At 36.2% G+C, this 23,053-nt stretch overlaps 1 protein-coding gene across 3 annotated transcripts; it reads left to right on the top strand.

Annotated features, from left to right (window-relative positions):
• The first annotated feature begins 517 nt into the window (after positions 1 to 517).
• Positions 518 to 22,905, top strand: LOC139967006 (electrogenic aspartate/glutamate antiporter SLC25A13, mitochondrial-like). 3 transcript variants are annotated; one of them, XM_071970593.1, is made up of 17 exons: positions 518 to 905; positions 2,548 to 2,604; positions 3,200 to 3,342; positions 5,105 to 5,220; positions 6,371 to 6,510; positions 8,923 to 9,069; positions 10,454 to 10,592; positions 11,953 to 12,046; positions 13,108 to 13,262; positions 13,559 to 13,714; positions 14,953 to 15,086; positions 15,745 to 15,885; positions 16,403 to 16,541; positions 17,456 to 17,614; positions 17,981 to 18,071; positions 18,956 to 19,152; positions 19,768 to 22,905. In XM_071970593.1, exons 1-16 carry the CDS (start codon positions 843 to 845, stop codon positions 19,122 to 19,124), a joined length of 2,043 nt encoding a protein of 680 aa, XP_071826694.1. In that variant the 5' UTR covers positions 518 to 842; the 3' UTR covers positions 19,125 to 19,152; positions 19,768 to 22,905. The 3 variants fall into 3 exon arrangements, with proteins under 3 accessions (XP_071826694.1, XP_071826695.1, XP_071826693.1); XM_071970592.1 differs by lacking the exon at positions 8,923 to 9,069 and adding an exon at positions 8,677 to 8,823 and having other exon boundaries at positions 520 to 905; XM_071970594.1 differs by lacking the exons at positions 8,923 to 9,069; positions 18,956 to 19,152; positions 19,768 to 22,905 and adding exons at positions 8,677 to 8,823; positions 18,800 to 18,890 and having other exon boundaries at positions 519 to 905.
• Positions 22,906 to 23,053: the final 148 nt, after the last annotated feature.

Raw genomic sequence — 23,053 nt, 5'->3', positions numbered from 1 at the left:
TGGCTAAAAGTAACGGAAAAGGCGTATACTGTCCAGGCGTTCACATTATACCGTATGTCTACTTTTCATTCAGGTAGTGAAAATCGCAGGGGCAGATGTCCCCTGCCACCGTAAGGCTACGGCCCTGCTAATAAGCTTGAATTTCATAATATCCTTGATAAGAACTTGTTGTCCCTGTTGAACAGAACCAGGCTTCAGTTTTATTTATATGAATTTTAAATGGCATCGTGTTGCCGTGAGTAATGTGTTGTGTTGCTTTTGACTGATCTTTTAACTTACTTTGAAATTATCAGTGATAGATTAGAGGCTCTCAAATTTTCGTTTTTTTATAATATATTTTGCTCTGAAGAATAGCTACAGTAGTTTTTTCCCCTTCAACTCCAGTTCCCTTGATCGCCAATGCAGATCACTTTTTTTCAGGATTGCCACATTTCATATCGAGGGCAGCCTTCGTGATCATGCACAGAGCATGTTTATGAACTTTCTGCTATGCTGAAAGAATGGCAACAGACCAACGTCGTCTGATGTGTACGTCGCTAATTGCTTCTACACACTAACGTCTGCATACTACACATTCTGGGTGAGATACACGTAGAATTGCTCACACAACACTAGGCGCAAGGTCCAACTAGTATCAGGGCCCACTATCGACTAATCCAACGACCTGTCGTCTGCCCCAACCGTTGCTGTCACGTTTATGTAGCAGTGGGCCGTTTAAAACGAACAAGCCTAAACAGGTGTTGGAAAGTAATTTGGTTCGCGTGGAAACGTCTTTAGGGAAATGTCCTAACCAAACTTAGCGGCTCCCAAGTGCACAACAGAACGAGTATCTGACCCTGAAAATGGCCTCAAATATGATCGGTTTGAAGAGGGCATCTTGTGATTCAGGAGCCCCAGTTTCACGGGTGAGAATTAATAGTGTACAAGGGCCCTAACCAGCATTTTGGAATGCCGTAGGTCAACTGGGCTGAAGTGAGGCTATCATATTTCATAGGTTAATTAGGTTAGGCCCAGCTTAATGGCCACAGCCTGACTTAGCCCAGGCCTAATGAGTACTAGTAGTAGTATAGTCAGTATTGCGAAGTTCGCCATACTGCGAAGATCGGCCACCCTTAAGAAATACACGATTTCACCATGAAAATCTACAGGAAGAGTCAAATTTCACCAAAAAGTACGAAGCTACAGTTATTTTCTCTCCAAAATGACCCGTGTGCAAGAAATTACTTACATATTTGTCAATAAAATGACGAAGATCTATGAAGTCTGTTATAATTACTGAAAAAGCAACTGCGCCCCCAATTTTATCACCATCGCCACACTGTGGGTTGCGCGTCCGAACTTCGCAATACTCTAGCAAGAAATACCAGTTCCACAATCACGAAGAATCTTCTTGGAAAACAACGTGAAAACAGTTTGCAGGAAAGAAAGTTTGGCCGTGTATCGTACTATAACAAAATTCTCCCACCATATGAAGTATATTTTCAAATGATTTATACCAGAAGATTTAGTTTTGGGGTGTTTTAAGTCTTAAGTGGCCGAACTTCGAAGTCACCATCCTACTTAGTAAACTGGGCCTAGCCTACCCGATACTTACTAAGTAGGCCCAGTGTTATTAGCCTGATGCCTGAAGTAATGCTACTACTATTTCTGTAGTTGCTCATACTCATAGCCCTTACATTACAGTTACAGCTTTAACTTTTATTAACTGATCACAACCCTTTGTATTTTACCACAAGTGAAAATGTTTTGTAGAATTTGAAAAGGAGATGAGTGGAAACAATTGTAAGTGTACACTTTAGGTAAATTTAACTTGACTGTGTTCAGTACAAGGCCTAGCACATCTAGCGCTAGGCTATACACGTTTGTGTGCAAATAGTGTCAACTGTTTCTAATGCTGCCTTGTGATTTTGTAGGATTCCACTGTATCTGAGAAAGTTCACTTCCTTCAAACTGCCAAATATTTTGACTTGTTTCTACTGCAGCTCTGCAAGCTTGCTTTATCATTGCAGAGTATATAACTTGATGAAAGCTTTAATTCTGGTCGAATAGTGGCTAAGGTTGACAGTACATATTGAGGGATAAATTTAAGGACCAAACTTTATAGCATTGTTGTATTGATTAGTTTGGCCTACTCTGAAGTGGTAGAAGTTCAACCACATATTTCTTTGTTTTTATGTAGGCCTAACCTGTGAACTGTTACTTAGGTCTCAAGGTAATCATTGGACCTAAGGTAATATCATAGGGATCGAGTCCACACGATTTGATTATAGTTCTTTAAGTGTAATTCCACATGACTGAATCCTTCCGATGCAAGTTATGATTGAAGACGAGCTTCACGTTGTTGTTATCATGAACACACAAGTTCTTGTTGTGTGTTCTGTATGCATCTTGTTTGTTTATGCATACTAGGTAGGGTAGAGGTCATGAAATCATATGTTTAATGTTGTGTATTTAATTTTTGTGTACATCCATGTGATGAAAAGAATTCTCAGTTGACACCAGCTGCATCATCTATTATTTATGTATTTTGTTTTTTTCCATCCCAAGGCACTGCATCTGATTAAAAGAGCGGATGCTGGAGAATTGAGGAAAATCTTTCAAAAGGTATGCTATGACATTTTCTCTGAGTAGGGTTGTGTGAGGGATGGAAAGCAATTAATCTCTTCAGCATCATAGTAACTGCAAGTGACACGCTAAGCCGACAACCACAATAAATACTAACCCCTTTTAGAAACCACTGAAAAGTAAAATTTTCAGTATTTTACCACAGTGTTCTGCAAGTAGTGAAACAAAGATCGCAAAGGAAATTGAGTCCGATTTACTTATCAGGCAATGCTGTGTGTAGGTCTAGAGAGACATGTATACGTTTGCACTTTGAATAACTGAATATTCATTATTTGAGTACATTTACATACTGAATCATTGCATATTCATACAATTCACAGTGCCACTGATCATGCCCAAGTATCTATCTATACAGTGGTGGTGTTTTCATAGTCTCTGCGGGGTTAGGGGTCTGAGTTGGTGGTCTTGTGAGAGAGAGAGACACAGAATCTTATTCAGCTTAGGTGCTTTCACATAACCTCTGCAGTCCATAAGGCAGGTATATGGTGTTAATCTATTATTTGAGTGTATATTATCATACAAGTTCACTAGTATTCTTTTGAATTTCACAAGCGAACGGTTTGTTTCAATCCAGAATGCTAGCGTTGAGAAGAAAGGGGAGCAGTTTATGACCTCAGAGGACTTCATCCGGGGTTATCTGGGAATGCAAGCTGAGAGGAATTACAATGCAGATACAATGAAGCTCCTGGCTGGAGTGGTGGATCAGACGAAAGATGGGTAAGTGGTCCGAGTGAGAGTGAAAATGACATTCCTGCCTAGTAACCCTCTGAATACTTCTCAACAGAGAATGTGTAGAGGCTTTACTATATGAAAGATCATGACTTGGGTACGGTACATCTGCTCTATTAGAGGAACACACAATCGTCATAGTAACACTTCACTACTTAAAGTACATACGGTACATCTCAGTAAAGGAAACTGCTGTAGACTTATTTGAAGTAGGTGGACAGAATACAAGATCTAATTACAAACAGTACATCTCAATAAACAGGTGAATAGGATACTAGATGTATTTAATCTTTGTAATGTATTGTGTTCCCACTAGAACGTCTGTTTCTATTACTGTACCATTGGCTAAGACAGTACAGTTGTCACATAGACTGCTGGACAATGGGGCCTTATAAAAAAACAATAAGAGGAAGACCTAACCAGAAGAGGAGAAAAAGAGAAAGATATTTGAAACATGTGGGCTTTAAAATAGATAACAGCCTTTGTGTATGATGGCATCGTGAGGTACAGTACACCATCCATTTCAAATATAAGTTGTACCTGTCGACTTTGATTCAAGTACACCATTTGCACTGCCTTTTAAGGGGAGCAATGTGATCTCACAGGGTATCAGGTAAAAGGGCATAGATTGGTTTAATAGGAGAAGGTGAATTGGCCCATAAGTCATCACCTCCTATGCATTAAGAGGTTTTGCTTTTGATTGGATCATGCCATCAATTGTTGTTTGAGGATTTTTTAAGTTGAGGGTAGAGACAGAATGACTAGTTGCTGTTAAATATAGTTTGGTTACTCACAGCTATCTTGAGGTTAGTGGAATAAAAAATTTTTAAATGAAAGTGAGGACATGAATTTGTTTTAACTTCTTTTTTATTTTCCTAAATTATGGTGCATGCTACACTGCAGAATAGTAAAATATTAATTGGGATGCTAACATCCTTGCAGAGTTTCTGCATGGCTAATTGCTGGATGTGATTAGTAGGCAGTTACCAAGCAGACTTGTCTACCATCTATTGTGTGGAAACTACATTGTGTGTTTTTATTTGAGTCATTTTTAGTAATTCTGTGTTTTATGTTGTATGACATGGGTACAGAATTGTGACACAACTCTATTTATACATTTGTGCAAGAGAAAACACTAGCCTAACCTGTACACACTTGTTTATTTGTACAAACGTACAGAATTCTTAGCATGAGGTCAAGAAAGAATCTTTTCATGTTTTCTAATGTTGATGTTATGATCAGAAGTGTTTACTCTTTGAGTAACAGTTTGACTGTCTCATAATCAAGTACTATGACACTGCAGGCTTAATAGCAATGCAAACACAATAACATTTAAAGATTTAAGTTGACTCATTTAGGAGTATGGCATTTTACTGTTTACTGTGAAGTGCTGTGTTACCTGGAGATAACACATGCAGTGGTATAGCCTAGATTGCTGTTGTGAAATGCTGTTTCATGATATGACACATGTATGGATATAGCATGTTGTTGAATGTGAAATCCTGTTTAGAGGGATATGACATCAAGGGCTATAGCCAGTTGTTAAATGTGAAATGCTGTTTTAGAGGATATAGACATGGTGAAGTAGTATACTGTTTGAGAGAGATATGATACTTGCAGAAGTGCAGGGAGCTCTTGCTGTAGCAACATAATTTGTATTCATGATCCTGGTCTCACAAATGTCTTTTAGACATCATTTGGCTGTGTCAATATCCCTGAATAAATTCTCAATTTTTTTTTCTCTCTACAGACTGATTTCATTCATAGAATTTCAGGCGTTTGAAGCCTTGCTTTGTTCGCCGGATGCTCTTCACATGGTGGCTTTCCAGCTCTTTGATACAAATGGATCGGGTTTCATTTCGTTTGGTAATATTTTCATTGCCTACATTTTTAGCGCAATGTACCTGTTTGTGCTTCAATAGGTCAACATGTCCTTTTTTGCCACCCTGTCTCTGTATAGTGTAGCCAAGAAAGTGTCTGTTTGGGGTTAATAAGACACATCTATTAGTTACAGCTCAATTTGATTAAATTTTGATAAAATCCTGTTGTGGCATTTAATGAATATCTACATTTGCCTGGAAATCATTCACAGGATTTTTCTCTGTTTATTTTTCAATGTTGTTTTGATGTGAAATGGACTTTGCTCTTATATTTGAGGATACTCAATGACACTTAAACAAAAGAATATCTTTTAGTTTGTACTTTGTAGCATTGGAAGCATCAAATTCCCACTACTAGTTCAATGTTAATAGATGTATTGCTGTGTCTAATTGGACCAAGGTACATAGTAGATCAGATATGTGAACTAATGTCAACAGATGTATCTTAATTAGGGCAAGAAGCCTATCCTTCACTTCCTTCTGTTTTCCTGTTTGATAAATACCACAATTCTTATCGTGTAACTCAGGAAGGATGATGTGGTATCTGAAGCACAATGCTATGCTGATTAGTGTTATTGCTACTCAAGTGTGCAGAAACCTAACAATTTGTTGGTATTTGAAAGCTCACATAGACATAAACCTCAAATTGTTGTGCAAAATGGAGACAGTATGTATTTTTGTATTACTCAAGCCTTTCACAACATGTACAGTACTAACTGCATAATTCATTACTTCAAAAACATTTTGCCAATAACGCAATTGTTATCCAAGTAATTATGTCAAAAATAGCTATTTATCCAAATTGGATATAATTTACAATTTTGATATACATGGATTTGTAATGAAGATATTGCCTCTAAATTTTAGCTTGCTAGGATATTGCTACAGAAAGTTGAAAAAAAAGGAATTGTTTTCATTTTTTGTGTGGTACACTGAACAAGATAGAAATGTATGAAAATGAGTCATTTGGTGAGAAATGAGTGGCAGATATATGGTAATTGTATTGACAATATACTGTGTTTGCTGATCATTTGAGACTTGATTGCCATTGACCTACATGAAAATGTGACTTATCATCACATGCTGTGTACTAAACTGATCTGTGAATTAGATTATCTCTGTTTGATGCCCCTCAGATGAGTTTAAAGGTGTATATAGTGCTACAGAAGTCCATAAGGAGATCCCTTTCAACTTCGATTGTCGGTTTGTTCGTCTTCACTTTGGGCAAAACAAGAAGAAGGAACTATCTTATGAAGAGTTTACACAATTTTTACAGGTAATGTTGGGACCAACCCATTTTAGACCTACCCCCAGTTGTTTTTATGTGAACGCAATTTCTCTCTATAAAAGTCACTATAAAAAGTGCAGTGTCTCCTCCCACCCTCTACCCCCACAACTCCCTCTTCAACCAAGTTTCTACCAGAACCTGTCCCACCAAAAGAAATTCTTCAATCCCAGTAAATGCTCAGATCAAATGATTAACAAATAATTAATTATGTACTGTCTGTTTGTGGGAGAGGGTAGAGGGGAGGGGTAAGTTGCAACTACCTGAAGTCCCAATGATTGTTTCTATCAGGATTTCAGTTCATAAAATACTGTGCAAACCCATGGCAGATAAACCCAGAATCATCCATGCATACCCAGTAAAGAGCCATGCAGAAGCATTTCTCTGGTTTGAATGCTTGTATTGCTGTAGACACATAGGCTCACTATACCAGCATCTGCTATACATACCTTAGATAGCTCAAGGTTATATCTTCAATGACATTCCATTGCTAATCCCTAGGTGGTACACTAACGTTAGCAGAAACTACTTACCTCAGTCCTTCATACAACTCTGTGCAAGCAAGCAGAACATGAAAAGATAACTGAAATAATCGCACAATTTAAAAGAAAAGGAGGAGGATGCCACCATAATTACTCATTTTGTGGACTATTTTGAGAAAAAAAATTGGAATTTCCCTTGCAAAGTTAATTTTTTTAATCCTCTCATTGTGCATACCTGCATTTTGTCCAATTGATCTGCTTCTGCCTTACTGATATATATGGATAATAGTTGATTGATATGGATAACAGTTGTAACTTTGTTTCATTTGCAGCCTCGCTTACAAGCTATGCCATTATCAAGGGTCTAAGATTTCTATGTGTTAGAGATGTTTAGCTGCTCTTGACTTAAAGGGGTATTGTACTTTACAAGTCGTGTCTGGGGCCCTGTCATTTTATAAAGCTCGGATGTCCTAGTATCAGTAGGATCTGCAACCTTTTTTTTTCTATTTCTGATTCATCATTTGCAAAACACATTTTTCTTATAGAAAATAATCATTTGCAAAATATAAAGAAGGACTTTTAAAAACACAGAAGCACATGTGGCTCGGTGACTTCCTATTTAGACTTAGTTAAGTCTCCTACATTGGACTCTGTGATAAACATACTGAAATTAATAAGAGTTTTTTCTTTATAACTGTTTGTGGAAGTTCTTCACGACAGTTTTCTCTATCACTTAGACCAACAATAGTTGGGTTGGGTTTGTGTTACCTTTCAGTGCAATAATAAAAAAAAATATGTGCCATCAATTTAAGATGCTTATTTTATATAGTTGCGCATGCAGAAAGTTGAATTAGATGCCTAATATCATCATTATTCATACAGGTTTGAAGCTATCTTGTAGGAATGGTTGACAATTGTTTCTCACTATTTGTCCATCCTTTGTCACGATCACAGTTAATTATTGACGAGAGTGTTTAGGAACTGATAACATTTGTTTAGATACACAGGTTAAGCAGAAGCCTACAACACCCACAATCTTCATTCAGAAACTTGTTAATGACTCAATAACCTGTTTGGCTGAGACACTGTGCTGATTGCAGGGACCATGTGTAGGTTTTATGAAAAGAACGAAAGTGTGTAACAAACCAAAATAACAATTTTCTGAAATGTTGCAAGTTCTAAACTTTATTGAATGGATTTTCTGGTGGCTGAAGTTAACTGCTTAGAAAAATTGCTGAAAATATACTGAATCTTTGGGCAAAATCCACACCCTCATTACTTTTTGTATCGTGATACAAATTTTTTCAATTTTTTTTGTCTTCAGTGGAAGCCTGAAATGATCATTAATGGGGTGTTTATTAAGTAATGTTTACAAATGTTGTACAAAAGATCCTTAATTCACAGAATAGTTTCTCACTTTCAAATTTTACTAACATTTGTGACTTATCCCAGTTGGGAAGGTAATTGACCACTTTATTCTTGATATGAACTGTTTATATTGATTGTTAACTTACTTCAGCTATTACTATTCCTTTTATGAAAGGAAAACGTTGAATATCATCACAATTAATTTACATTGAATATCATCACAATTAATTTACATTCATGTATGTTAATGAATACTTGAAATTGAATGTCATTTGCTACTGAGATTTCTTTTGACTGCATCCTACAGAACGTTCAAGAAGAACACGCAAGGCAAGCATTTGTCCGTTTTGACAGCTCAAATCACGGTAGAATAACAGCACTGGACTTTCGCAAAATTATGACCACTATTAAAGGTCACATGGTGACTGACTTCGTAGAGGATAATTTAGTATCGGTAAGGAAGATAAAAAAGGATGAAAATCCTTTTTCATTTGACATTTGTCATATTTTCTTATTTTTCTTTTTATTGCGTGTGGCTCCCTCAATGCTGCAGGGTATAGCTGCAGAACATGCCCGGCAGGCATTCATGGACATGGATGAGAAATGTAAAGGCGCAGTCACTGCGTTAGAGTTCAGACACATTATGCTCACCATCTTCAGCCATCTGATAACTGACTATGTGGCTCAGAACATTCTGTATGTAAGTTAAGCTTCCTTTGAATTGTTTGACGTGGCATGCGGTGTTTCCATGGTGATTTGGTGAGTTTGTTGGGACTTGCAGTTATTTGGTTTTGTTTCCAGTGGTTCAATTTGATCATGTCAGACGGGTAGGGCATGATGGAATTTAGGGTGACCAACCCTATCTTCCCTTTTCATAAAGTGGGGCATGTTGCTGCAAGTTACTGTACTGGCACTGTCCTGAGGTACTTTATAAAAGTAGGGCATGGTTGTTGTTTCTGTGGCAGCACAAGTTGTTTAGGCAATTCTATGTGATTTTCACTGCTGTAACAACACTAGGCTCTGTCTATAAAAATACAGTGATTTTAATTTACTGTTACAGCATTATCCTTGTATATAGTGTTTTTGTATTTTATTGGGACATCACAGATTATTTGTAAAGGTAGGGATATAATTTTGTAATTTAATTTTGCCATCTTCATGCAGTCTTAAGAAAAGTTGGGCAAATGAATTTTGTAGTGAAAACACAAGTTTTTACAGAGAAAAAAGGTAAATCCAGTTCATGTTTTTGTCTCAATATTAGCGTTTATGAAAGTATGGCTTGGATGTTTTATTGTAAAGACACTATGCTTGGTGTTTACAAAGACTATGTCATGTGTGTTTATTGTAAGATCAATGTACTCTTTTAATACTTACTTTGTATTGGGTTTCTTTGGTTGTTGTGTTGGCTATTCTTTCTGTTGTGACTTAATTGTGGTGTGTATATTTTGGGTGATGATCCTATTATGATATGTAAGCTATTGCATATTATTTCCCATGATTATTTTGTCCGCACAACTTTTCTAAAATAATAGTAGCCATCAAGTTTTAATCAATTTGTCATCATTACACATTTTAAACATTTTGATGTGTTTACTTTATGAAGCTCATATTTAAAGCTGAATTTAGCAGTTGTTTTACTTGCTGATATTTTCTATACAGCAAATATTCTTTACAACTTTCTGAATGTCATCTTTCCAGTTATGCAGACATCATATGTTACAATGCACTGTTATTGTATCTGCACTTGACAATCAAAGCACCTGCTGAATTTTGTGGATATTACAGGAATAATGCCTTTGTTATTCCTTTAAATATCCTCTGTTAATGAGCATCCTTGTTGGAATAAATTTTTGTCAAACCTATGTTATATTTTTCCAAGACAGCCTCTAGAAATCATTTGTTCCTTGCAATGGTATGTTACTAGTATAAAATCTTTCTTTCTCTTTTGGAAATTCAGAAAAAAAAAAAAAAATTGATTCCTTGAAAGAGGGGTTCCTTGACATAACATTCCTGTTTACAAGTGGCTGAAGAGAATAAAACTAAACACTTGGTCAGTTTTCTATTTATTGTGTTGCTCTCGACAGGTGGCTGGAGGTGAAACTAAACATCTGGTCAGTTTTCCATACTTTAATGCTTTTAACTCTCTGCTTAATAACATGGAAGTTATCAGAAGGATCTACTCATCGATCACCAAGGGAGACCATAGAGTCTCGGTCACAAAAGGTAAGGATAAATTAATATGGAATCAAATGTTGTCATGGTAATAGAAACTGGCAAGTTTGGTTTTTGAACATCATTTGGATGTCCTGTCCAAAAAGTTTCAACAAATCTAGAAAGTCCAACAGAACAGTTAATGAATAATCGTTTCTAACGTGCAGACACAAAGAAGTTTGATTCATAATGAACTGCCTGTGTACGTCAATGGCTAATGTAAATTCCCAGTAAGTTTGACTGGTCTAATGAATCATAAGATTGTTACGGACTTGGTACTAAAAAACAAACACGTTTAAGTTGTTATTAATTTAATGGCATAGTTCTTTATTGGTACGAGCCGTTATGCAAGTTGTATCACCTTATTACTTTGATGGCTTCTACTCGTATACCTATGTAGGAAACAAACCAATGTGTAAAGTCGTTCGTATTACACCTATTTGACATATCGTCTTGAGTCAAAATTTTGCCCACAAAATATTTTACATTTATATATATTTATATAAGAGGGCATAACAGTTAATTACGAAGCTACCCAAAATCTCTCCCTTTGAGCACGAATTAGTTTGAATGTAAGTTCTGATCTTACTGTTATCAGTAATTTCATGGAAATTCAAGTTGCTACTGAATTTTAATCTTGATCAGTTGATAAGAAGTCATGTTTACAGATAATGCACTTTGAAAAGTTTGCACTTTGACCTTTTGCCATACTACATATTCATTCACCTCATTTTGTCCAAATCTACATCAGTGGGCTGTGCTTTACGTTTATGTACATCATAGTACTATGGATAGGGCAGTATAACAAATTTAATTGAGAAGCAGAGGTGGTAGAAAGCACAAAATGACAACAGCAATTTTTTTTTTGGGTGGGGGTGGGGGAGGGGTGAGGAGCTAGAAGTAATATATACTATGTCCTTACATAGTATAAAGTAAACTTGAAGATTTTCAGATTCAGTAAACGGCATGTGATATTAAACATAGACATCCAGTTTGATGAAGCTCATGCTAAAACTAGAGTTTGGATACCATTGTTGTTTGGGAAATATGACAACATATGATGTGCACCCCAAAATATCAAATTTCCTTTGCAAATAATGAGATATCAACTGTATTGAATATTGGGGTGACATTTTCATTCTTATAGTTCAACGGTATTGACTCAAAATTTGCTAAAAAGTCTAAGAATGGTCAATCGTGGTCACTGCCACCCTCAAAGCAGTTTTTCCCTCGTTGAGCTGTTGAATTGTCTGAATTAAAAAACCTGTCGATATCCGAAATTAATTTGTCAATTCAAAACCACTATGAAAGTACTTTACAAATACTGATGACTTTTATGACAGATGTCAGTGTTTTGTTTTCATGTTTTCAGAGGAGTTCCTGCATGCTGCTCAGGAATACAGTCAAATTACACCTTTAGAAGTCAACATATTGTTCCACCTTTGTTGCCAGGGTAAATCTACAGGGTGAGTGAACAGGGGTGGTGTCTGAGCTTTATATGACCTCTGTATTTGCTGCCGATGGGTTTGCTTCCAATTAAATATGCAGAGAATATCTTGAACAAGCTGCAACTGCAACTCCCGGGGTTCCTTGTGTAGTGTCCTCAGCAAGTGTCAGGGAAGGTCATTGCGTACACTGCATCGATATTTAGTCAAATTTAGTAGTCATTAAAAGTCATGCAGATATCATAAATGGTTTTAGAAAGAAATTTTCAGGCAATAGGATATCATGAAAATTTTCCAAATATGCCAACCAAGTTGATCAAGAAATTTGGAAACAAAAAATGTAGTTAACCATGTAACTGGTTAGGTTTGTTCAATTCTGGCATGGAGATTGCCACCGTGCCCTAGTTGGAGGAGTCAGTAGGGTTTTAACAGTTGAATTTATTAGAAATTTAAAGGTAATCATAGAAGTGTCCTAGATATTGTCCTTTTGTAGTAAAGGTATATTATTTGTGACAGGACAAGATGGTTGTTTGTAATTCATTTCCAGTTACTTTTGGGGAATTGGGCAAAACAAAGAAAAACTTTGACCTGAACATTTTCAGTTCTTCTGATATGTCCAAAATAAATAAATAAATTGCATGAACTGAAATGATTGCTTTCACTGTGCTAACCAAACAGCCTATTAAACAGCATTGGGTATGGAGAACACATATTGACGACACTAGATTCCTTTCTGTTGTCACATATTTCTAGAACTAGATTCTTACTTTTGTTCTTGACAGGCCTTTTTAAATATGGTTGTGTCCAATAAACCATATAGTATTGCAATGTTGTACAGTGTCTACTCATTTATTTTTTACGTTAACCTAAGGGAGAAGTTTTTTTCTTTGTTTTTTGTGAATATTAAAAGAAATGTTGAGGTACTTTCATTCATTTCCAGAAAAAAAAGCAAATTTATATGTAGCTGGAAGAATTGTACTGTATCCACAACTTTCTATTAAACAAACCCTGAAATGTTTGGGACCATATCCATCGTTTTTGACTTTTTCAACTCTATAGATGCTTTTTCGTTTGCCTTACAGTCGCCTCGCACACGAAGACATTGAGAGCATCGCCCCCAAGGGAGATTTAATCGCTAGTTTACAGGTTCAGCAACCGGCAGCTAAGGTTGACAGGACAGCTATGGTACAGACTTTAGAAACAGCTTACAGATTTACTCTAGGTTCTATTGCTGGTGGTAAGTGAAGGGTACTCTAAGCAGCTATCATGATGCATGGTTACATCTTATATTTTTGGAACTTGAAAAGAGTAATCTGTTTTGTAGTTCAGTTTGAATCATATTGATGGTCTTTTTTTTTGTCGTTGCTGTTGTTGTGTTAGTTTTGTCTTTTTTTAGAAATTGAAAGAGTAATCACCACTTGGTTTGAAATCCCTTTCTGGCAAAAAAAAATTCTGGTTTATAATCCTCCCACTTTGCCATTGTTCATTGTTTACTTACATTTCCATTTTGCAATTTTCGTTTTCTTTTCTCAGCATGTGGTGCTACTGCAGTTTATCCAATCGATCTGGTCAAAACCAGAATCCAGAACCAGAGGGGCGGCAGGTTTATTGGTGAACTCATGTATGAAAACAGCTTTGATTGTTTCGCTAAAGTGATCAGGCATGAAGGCCTTCTCGGCCTTTACAGGGGTAAGGCACCATCACGTGTTAATCCAGAAAAGAGAAAATAGACCTCTATAATTGGAACAGTTCTGCTGCCTTTCCTCCCAGTTTGATAACATTAATGCGGAATAATAGCCTAATACATTTACTATATGGGAATTATTCATGTTCTAAGCTTAGCAAAATGATTTATGTGTAAAAGTAAGTTGGCCTGACGTTTCGATCCTAGCAGGATCTTCTTCAAAGGCTAAATAAAAATATAAAAATCATTTAGCCTTTGAAGAAGATCCTGCTAGGATCAAAACGTCAGGCCAACTTACTTTTACACATTCTCCTACACAGGCTCTCTAGTGGATACGAAGTTTGCTAACAGTTTTATTTTATGTCAAAATGATTTATGTCTTATTGTAGAGTGTGTAACATTTTGGCTAAAACAAGAACACATAATCATGGAATGTGCCTAAAAAATGCTTGACTTTACAAATCCACGTTCTACACAGAAAAGACGGATGTAATGGTTGCTCTGAGGTCATTTCATGGTGATATCTGAACCAAGGCTATTTGTAAAGTAGCTGTTTGTCTTTTTCATAACCAATTCCATTTTTTATCAGTTTTACTCCAGTCACTTGAGCAAGTATGATTTCATGTGAAGTTAATGAGATTTTTCTCTCTGTCAAAGAGATTGCAAGAGTAGTTAGCTGTTGGTCAGTGTTGACAAATAATTGGCAATTATAGCACTGGTTCTTCCTTGTAGAAGGTTAGGCTAGGGATCTTTCCTAGGAATGTGTGGTAGGGCAAAGCTACTGTTTGAAGAGCAACAGAAATTTTCAAATATTTTGCATTATTGATACAAGAAACTAACAGAATAGTTTTTTTGTACTACCGTATTTGACAGCAAGAGAAATACTACTGCAAATGCAACAAGCTGCTTTGAATACAGTTTAACACATGTGATATATATGTAAGGCTATATGGAACGTAAGCAGTTGTAAGACATCGATGGTCCTACATTAAATATATACATATATGGCTGCATTTCATAATGTAGCCTAACACATTATGCTGTACTACATATTTGTGCCTATGATTAATAAAAACAAATTGCAAATGGACGTTTGTTTGTTGTCAGGGTCATACAAAGCTGTACATGGTGGATAAATTTAATTGAATAGTAAGGGTTGATATTGGGTACAGTAATTACTATTGTATACACATGAATTCATAATTCTGAATATATGATTTTGTTTTGGTTTCCAATTTTAAAGGATTGCCTCCTCAGATAATTGGGGTAGCCCCAGAGAAAGCCATCAAGCTGACAATGAATGATTTTATTCGGGACAGGCTCCGCACAACAGATGGCTCAATAGTGCTCGCAGGGGAAATTCTGGCAGGTTCTTGTGTAAGTGATATACTTTCTTCTTGGCTTCAATCGTCGACCCTTTGACCCCAGAGTGGTTCAAGTATTAACATCAAAGAAAGTAAACATATGGATAAATATTCTACCTGGAGATTTATGTCTCTTTGATATAGAAATACAGAATTGTTACGACAGTTAATTTACATAACATTCATAACGAACACTTGTATTAAATGGTGCTTGAGAGTTGAGACTCTAATGCTGCTTGGGAAGAAATCTACTGTACACGTCAGTGACAGGTGGTATTGCCAGTTTTCTTCATTGAAATGTGTAGATGTAAACTGTGATTCCTACCAAAGGATTGTTTTTAATGATGTGTGGTCCATTCTCATTAGAGTCTTCCCACATATTTTGGAATTGTACTGCTCACATAACATTCTCAAGATAGGGTAGAGAAAAGATAACAACAAAACAACAAAATATGGATCACAAACTTGCGACCAAGTTTGAATTTTGGACATTTTAAACCTGCTTGTATAGCGAAATGTGGAGGCCCTAATTTCTAGAGCAATGAATATAGTAAGACAGTCTACATCCACAACTAAAGCAGTAATGTTGTTAATAAGGTTCTGTTTCATAAGCCTCATGCCTCTCAATTTCATACCATAACCAGCATCTTGATATCTTCTTTCTTCTCCAGGCCGGTGCCTCTCAAGTCGTCTTCACTAATCCCTTAGAGATTGTCAAGATTAGGTTACAGGTTGCTGGTGAGATTCAGACAGGACCGAGGGTCAGTGCCATCTCAGTCATGAGAGATTTAGGCTTCTTCGGTCTTTACAAGGTAAGTAAAGCCCTACTTCAAGTGAGCGTCTTCCTTCATAAATGATACCTTGTGTGTGTGTGGGCGGGTGGGGGGGGGAGGGGAGAGGGGTGGAGGAGATTGTAGTTTCAGAGTTACAAAGGTGTAAAATTTGTTCTTACTAAGTGGAAAGAAAATGACAGATGGGTCTAAATGAACATGGATATGCAAGAGAGGACAAAATTGGGTTAAAGGAGGGTGATGAGGGAAGGACCCTTAAAATGCAACTTGCATTTGAGAAATGGCTAGGAGTGGGCGAGAGTACGAGTGGGCGAGAGGACGAGTGGGCGAGAAGAACGAGGGGGGAGGAGAACGAGAGGGGGAGGAGAACGAGAAGCTCTAGCAGTAGCTTATCTGTCATCTATTTCTGGTGTTCTTCTGTAAGTTTTCATTACTTTGGATCCTTTAATCTGACCGGAATTTACACCCAAGAGATTATGATTTCATGAATATGTATTAACTCATTAATTATCCCTACAATTCACTTTCATGTTTGCAGGGTGCTCGTGCCTGCTTCCTGAGAGATATCCCCTTTTCTGGTATTTACTTCCCAGCGTATGCTCACTTGAAATCAAAGTTTGCTGATGAAGACGGCCATAATTCTCCAACATCACTATTGGTTGCTGGTACTATTGCAGGTAAAGAGCAAAATTCAAGAGGATCTTATCCTCAAGTTCCTCAGTTACAGGTCAAAGTTTATGTTAGCTTTCATGGTTGGAATCTCTCTAAGGGAATCAACAGCATGATATGTAGCATTACAATCGGTATTAAAGGTGACTGATATAATCAACATGCTGTTAGCGAATTTTCACAAGTGCTTTCTTGAGCTGGATCGCCCAGGAATTAGAAAGTTCAAAGGTCATTTATGAGTGATATACGATATCATTACTAAGTGCATCGTCACTGCTAATATGAAGATGTTTTTGTCTATGGCAGTAGTGCTCATAAACTCAGGAGAATGATTGAAGATTTTATTTTGGTGTTGTTGTCTGATTTGTCCAACTGCTGTAGTTGAAAATGCCAGGTAATATAAAGTAACACCTGACCAGAGTGTCTCCTTATTGATTTGGTAATGGGCTATTTACGTAGAATTTGACATTTATGAAGAATCCCAACCCCTAACAATTTGACATATACAAAGAGGGTGGTGCATCTGTGGTATGATCGATCCAGGTTTTCTCTGTCACAAGAACAAAGATGAGACCCGAATAACTACCACATCATAGAGAAAATATTGATATGCCAAAATATAAGTGCTGAAGTATGTCTATTAAAACATCTGAAATGATTTTTGCCAAATTGGGCAGACTGCTTAGTACTTGACTTGGTTTGCTCCACGGCAGCTTAGATCAAGATGAGATTATTTCAAGTAAGATGAATGTCTGACTTGTATTATATACTAATATAACAATGTTTATATTCAACATAGCTAATATGAACCAATTGGTATTGCTAATACTAAATATATCACAGTATGTCAGGGATTTTCCCTCATCTTGCTTTTTTCTCTGCATCTGGGTTTTAACTGTTAATGATTTCGTTCTTGTCATAGGTGCACCAGCTGCATACTTCACCACTCCTGCGGATGTTATCAAAACAAGGCTACAAGTCGTGGCTAGAGCTGGCCAGACTACCTACTCTGGAGTCTTTGATTGTGCAAGGAAAATTCTGCAACAGGAAGGTTTTAGGGCATTTTGGAAAGGTGGCCCAGGTGAGTGAGAAATTTGTGACCTAAAATGGTCTCTTCTTGTGCAATGCTTTGTGGGCAGATTTGGAAACGCTGGGACAGTAAGAAAGCTGCCAAGAAGTGTTGAAGCCTTTACAAATGGTCATTGTAATTGGTTATAGTACAAAACAAAAACAAATCATAACTCAGACAAATTAATTTGTTCTAGTAAGAAAGTATATGAATGCCTTGGTTTAAACTTAATTTCCCTTTAGAAGGTGACTGGAAATGTCATTAATTCAGGAGTTCAATCGCAATTTAAATCTTCTTTCTCTTGATTGCTTGTATTTTTGTCTTCCTATGACATTATTCGTTACAGTCTCATATTTATTATTGCTCTCTCTCTTTCAGCTCGTATATTCCGGTCCTCCCCACAGTTTGGTGTTACTCTCTTCACCTATGAACTACTACAAAGATTTCTCTACGTTGATTTCGGAGGAAAGTAAGTCACAATCTCTAATACATTCATTCCTCCTCAATCGTTTAGTGTTAACCTCTTGTGTACCAGCTCAAAGGTGTACATAACAATTCTTGTCTTCCTCTGATATAGTTCTATCATTCTTTGCAAAGAAGCTACTATACTTCTTAACATGTTTGTAGCATGGTTTGTTTGTTTGTATTTGTCAAGTGTGTGATATCAGGTGTAAGGTATTCTGCTCTGATGTTTTGTTAACTTTTGGCAATTATAATACATTCTTAATTGTTCGAGCTTATTGAACTTTATCTGAACTGCACAATGCTTAAACATTCAAATGGTTTGTTACAGACTTGCTTTATCAGTATTTACTACTGGTATATAATGATCAGTCCAAGTGCATTGGCCATTACAATTCCTAGGCCTTTTAATACTTGGATCAGTGTTAACCAGCTGATTCACCTTAACTGACCAGACCTAAGGACATTACAATGATGTATAAATGTGTCGCCAGGGAATAATTTATCCAGTGTCGCATTGCAAAATGCAATGCAGAATTGAGCAAATTGCTATATAAGTGCAAAGAAATTTTTTTACCACAGAAACCTTATGTTTTATATAAGAAACAAAAATCAGAGCCTTCAAAACTACTACACAAAATTGGAACACTAAATTATGATATAAATGATATCTACACTTTGTTTTTATTTTACTTTAGTTAGTTACTTTGTTTCTTTAATTTGTCTATACTTTAGACGTCCAGAGGGGTCTGAAGTTACTTTACTTCTTTCATTTGTCTTTACTTTAGACGTCCAGAGGGGTCTGAAGTGAATTTGTTTTTTCATGTCTATACCTTAGATGTCCAGAGGGGTCTGAAGTGACTTTGTTTCTTTTATTTGTCTTTACTTTAGACGTCCAGAGGGGTCTGAAGTTGTTCTGCCGACACATCCTGCGGACCTGCCACCAATTAATCCTGATCACATCGGGGGACTGAGACTGGCCGTTGCAACGTTCGCCGGAGTAGAGACTAAATTCGGCCTCTTTCTGCCAAAGTTCAGAAACCCTGCACACCAATCATAGTATACATACATGATGAAACAAGATCCTGGTATGTGTAGTAGTAAAGCTGTCATAACTTTATTGACAACATACTGAACCTGGCAGTGTAACATTCATGCATAATTGGATAGCCTTCCATCTAGCTATGAGACCTCTGGCTACAACTGTTTGAATTCTTGAAAGTAATAATTTAGAAGCTGTTTAAACCATAAACATTTTGTGTATGAGAAATTTGATGTAATTTACTAGTTCTTCCGATTTCTTACAGATGGGAAAATGAACCTATTCCATGATAGTGGAGTGTGTATGTATGTGTGTATATATATATACGTGTGTATATATATATACACACACACACATATATATATATATATATATATATATATATATATATAAATATATAAATAGATAGAAGTTAATGATCATTTGAGATCACCAGTCACTGAAATTGGAAAGGAAGCTTACTCAACAAAGTTTTCCATTAACTCTTCAGCCTTTGATCATCAGTTACAGATATCTTTATTATGGTCATGAAAACACTGTTAAGAGTTAATTGGCATTGTATTATCATCATCATCGTCTTTGAGTGACACTATCTTACCTCTAAACCACTAAAACATGAATAACAAAGGTATCAAACTTTTACTGTATTTTACTTTCACAGTTTTGCTATGGATTGAAGTTTGGTCACAGTCTTCCACATGCACTGATAACTGTCGGTAGATGTCCACTGACATTTCAACTTGTACAGGCCCTGTGATCATAACTACTGATGATGAATATTTAAGAGATGAGGCTGAAGGGATCAGCACATAAATGAACAATTCCAGCAGTTATCTAAACTGATCGTCATCAATAAAATCAGACAGATACAGCAGTTACAATTGATTTACTTCAGATGGATGGGCAGTCAGCAATTATATATTGATCATCAACAGGTAGATGAGCAGTTTAAAGTAGTTGTATATTGATTATCAATAAATCAGTGAACAGATACATTGATAAAAGCAGCTGCAATTAATTTCTTTCAGATTGGTGGGCAGTCATAGCAAGTACATATTGATCATCAACAGATATATGAGCATCAAGAGTAGTTACATATTGATTATCGACAGATAAGTGAGCAGTAACAGTAGTTACATATTGATTATCAACAGATAAGTGAGCAGCCGTATCAGTTATAAGTTAACCAGTTAGAAGAGTAGTTACATATTGATTATCAACAGATAAGTGAGCAGCCGTATCAGTTATAAGTTAACCAGTTAGAAGAGTAGTTACATATTGATTATCAACAGATAAGTGAGCAGCCGTATCAGTTATAAGTTAACCAGTTAGAAGAGTAGTTACATATTGATTATCAACAGATAAGTGAGCAGCCGTATCAGTTATAAGTTAACCAGTTAGAAGAGCAGTTATATATTGATCATCACAAAAAAGATGAGCAGTTACACTTGATCATTATCCAATAGACAAAGATTGATAGTAGTTAAATATCGATCATCACTAGACACATTGATGAGCGGTTAAATTTATTGATCATCATCAGATAGATCAGCAGTTATATCAGTAATATATTGAGTATCCCAAGATGGATGAGCAGGTACAACAAATGAATATTAATTATCACTATATAGATAAACAATAGTTATATATTGATCACAAGAAGATGAATGAGCAGTTACAGTGATCATAAACAGCCCCATTACCCCAGTTGTGTATGGCCATCACCACATAGCGGAGCAGTAATATATTGATCACAACAAGATATATGAGCAGTTACAGTGATGAGCAACTGCACTGTGTACCCTAGTTGTGTATGGCCATCACCACATAGCGGAGCAGTAATATATTGATCACCACAAGATATATGAGCAGTTACAGTGATCATCAACAGTTCTGTTTACCCCAGTTGTGTATGACCATCACCAATACTGGAAAGGGTCATATTGCTCATCATCACCATCAGGTACCTGAGCAGTCATTGGATGAGCTGTTGCAATATCTCATCTGATAAACACTACTGCCAGAAAGATGTTATATCTGTAGATATCTTTAATGAAGAAAAAACCATATGAGTATTTATTCTAATTCCAATAAAATCACTCCTAAAAGAGAACAGTTTGTTTGAAATGTGATCTATAGAAGGGTATCTATATTTGTATCTTTAATGATTGAAAACTGTTTAAAATCCCTCTCAGTTTAAAAAACAAATTGCAGTTTTAGTTAACAAACAATAGCTTATTGTGTCAATTTTCTCAGTGCTTAGTTAGAAGATTATTTCAGAGAGACTACCTTACAACTTTCATATTGTTTGGACTGGTCTTCTCAGTGATACTAATGCAGTTTCCAAGTTCATTAAAGAGTTGTGATGAATTATACTCTGGCTTTTTATGTAATGACTTAACAAACTGCTTTGTCCATATATGCAAATATTCTGCAGAGTTTTTATTTTCCTGTATCATTTTTGCTGTTAACTGTTGTTTCATCTCTGACATACTTCAATGAGTTTGTCAAGTTGCTTCTTATGCTTTTTTCATGTCTTTTGTGAAACATGGCTTATAAGGTTGCTTGCCATTACTAACATTTGTCTATGTTTAAGGAGCAATGCTTAACTGTAATAGCTATGGTTATATTCATCAATATATTTCTGACATACTGATATATACTATTGATTGGGAATTTCAACTTAAATAGAAGGGTTTTCATTCAATTTGCTATTTAGGTGTTTTTTCATCATATTTATACCTTGATATCACATTTGTTGAGAGTCTTTAGTGCTTGCTCCGTGTTAAGGCCCGGTCACACTATACCGGTACCGGTCACACTATACCCGGTCACACTAACACTCCGTGTTACTCATACAAACCACAGCCTCATATCACAGATTGGTAATTGCTAGTGATTCCAAGACTTTGACATCATCATCAACATCATTATTTGAATAGTAAATCCTCCTGCTCCTGTCTGGATTAGATAAGAAGTCTTACTGCTTGCCCAGTGTTATTTCTCAATGTTGATGATAACCCTTATTAGAGATTGCTGGTCTATTTACTAACATTTACAAGCATTGTGCAACCTACTGCTCAATATTAATGGTCAACAGTGTTGGCCCAAATGTTGGTACGTAAAAATTGCTAGAAGTTTTCCAAAGTATTTTACTGGCAGGCTGGTCTTCAAAAATATTCCCAGGCTTTGAGGAGTGTCAGAATAGACAGTTGAGTGTCTCAGTGTGGGTTGACTTTGGAAGGGCAGTCAAAGGCTTGTTGAAACTTATGTGTGACAATTATCTGACTTACCAGCATATATCAGGGTGGTGGGGGGGGGGGTTGGGGGTGTTGACACATGACATTTGACTCAAACTGTTTGGTCATTTATCTTGGTGTTGTTTATATCATTAGTTGTTACTGATTACTAGTCTTTCTACTATTGAACATCTAACACTGTTATACTTGTACGTTTTAACCGCTCCTGTGTTTATTTCAACATTAACTCTGCATGTGTAGAATTTTCCTTCCTTTTGTCTTTTCTGTTTTATATGGACTATTTAATGTAGCCTATTATGCAGATGGTCATACAATTATGAGCTAGGCTACAGCTGATACAAAGATATCTGTAAGGAAAAAAGGTGAATCAAAGCAGCTTCCTTATTTTAATTCATTTGAATGCCAAATAAATTATAAAAAAAGAAAAAAATTCAGCTAGTAATTGCAAACAATTTGGTGTGGAGTTTTCTGCAAAGTTGTGTAATATGCTATGTTACGTATAAATCTTTTACATGAGATAAATTGCTGGAAGTATAAAATCACCTTTGTTGTCTTCTGTTTCTTTGTTCATTTCATTAGTTTTGGTGCACTTTGCAGGTACATGTTGGAACTTTCATTAATATCACCCTTACCCCAACAAATGAACTGTTTGTCATCAACAGTACTGAAATGGAAATTGAATAGTTC

This window comes from Apostichopus japonicus, chromosome 4 (genome assembly GCF_037975245.1).
Source record: "Apostichopus japonicus isolate 1M-3 chromosome 4, ASM3797524v1, whole genome shotgun sequence".
NCBI classification, from domain to species: domain Eukaryota; kingdom Metazoa; phylum Echinodermata; class Holothuroidea; order Aspidochirotida; family Stichopodidae; genus Apostichopus; species Apostichopus japonicus.
Note: the sequence above shows the minus strand (reverse complement) of the source record. Positions and strands in the feature narration are given on the sequence as shown.

Coding starts and splice junctions, on each gene's coding strand:
- LOC139967006 (XM_071970593.1), top strand. CDS start 843: ATGGCCTCAAATATGATCGGTTTGAAGAGGGCATCTTGTGATTCAGGA. Junction 906..2,547: donor CAGGAGCCCCAGTTTCACGG/GTGAGAATTAAT, acceptor TTCCATCCCAAG/GCACTGCATCTGATTAAAAG. Junction 2,605..3,199: donor TGAGGAAAATCTTTCAAAAG/GTATGCTATGAC, acceptor GTTTCAATCCAG/AATGCTAGCGTTGAGAAGAA.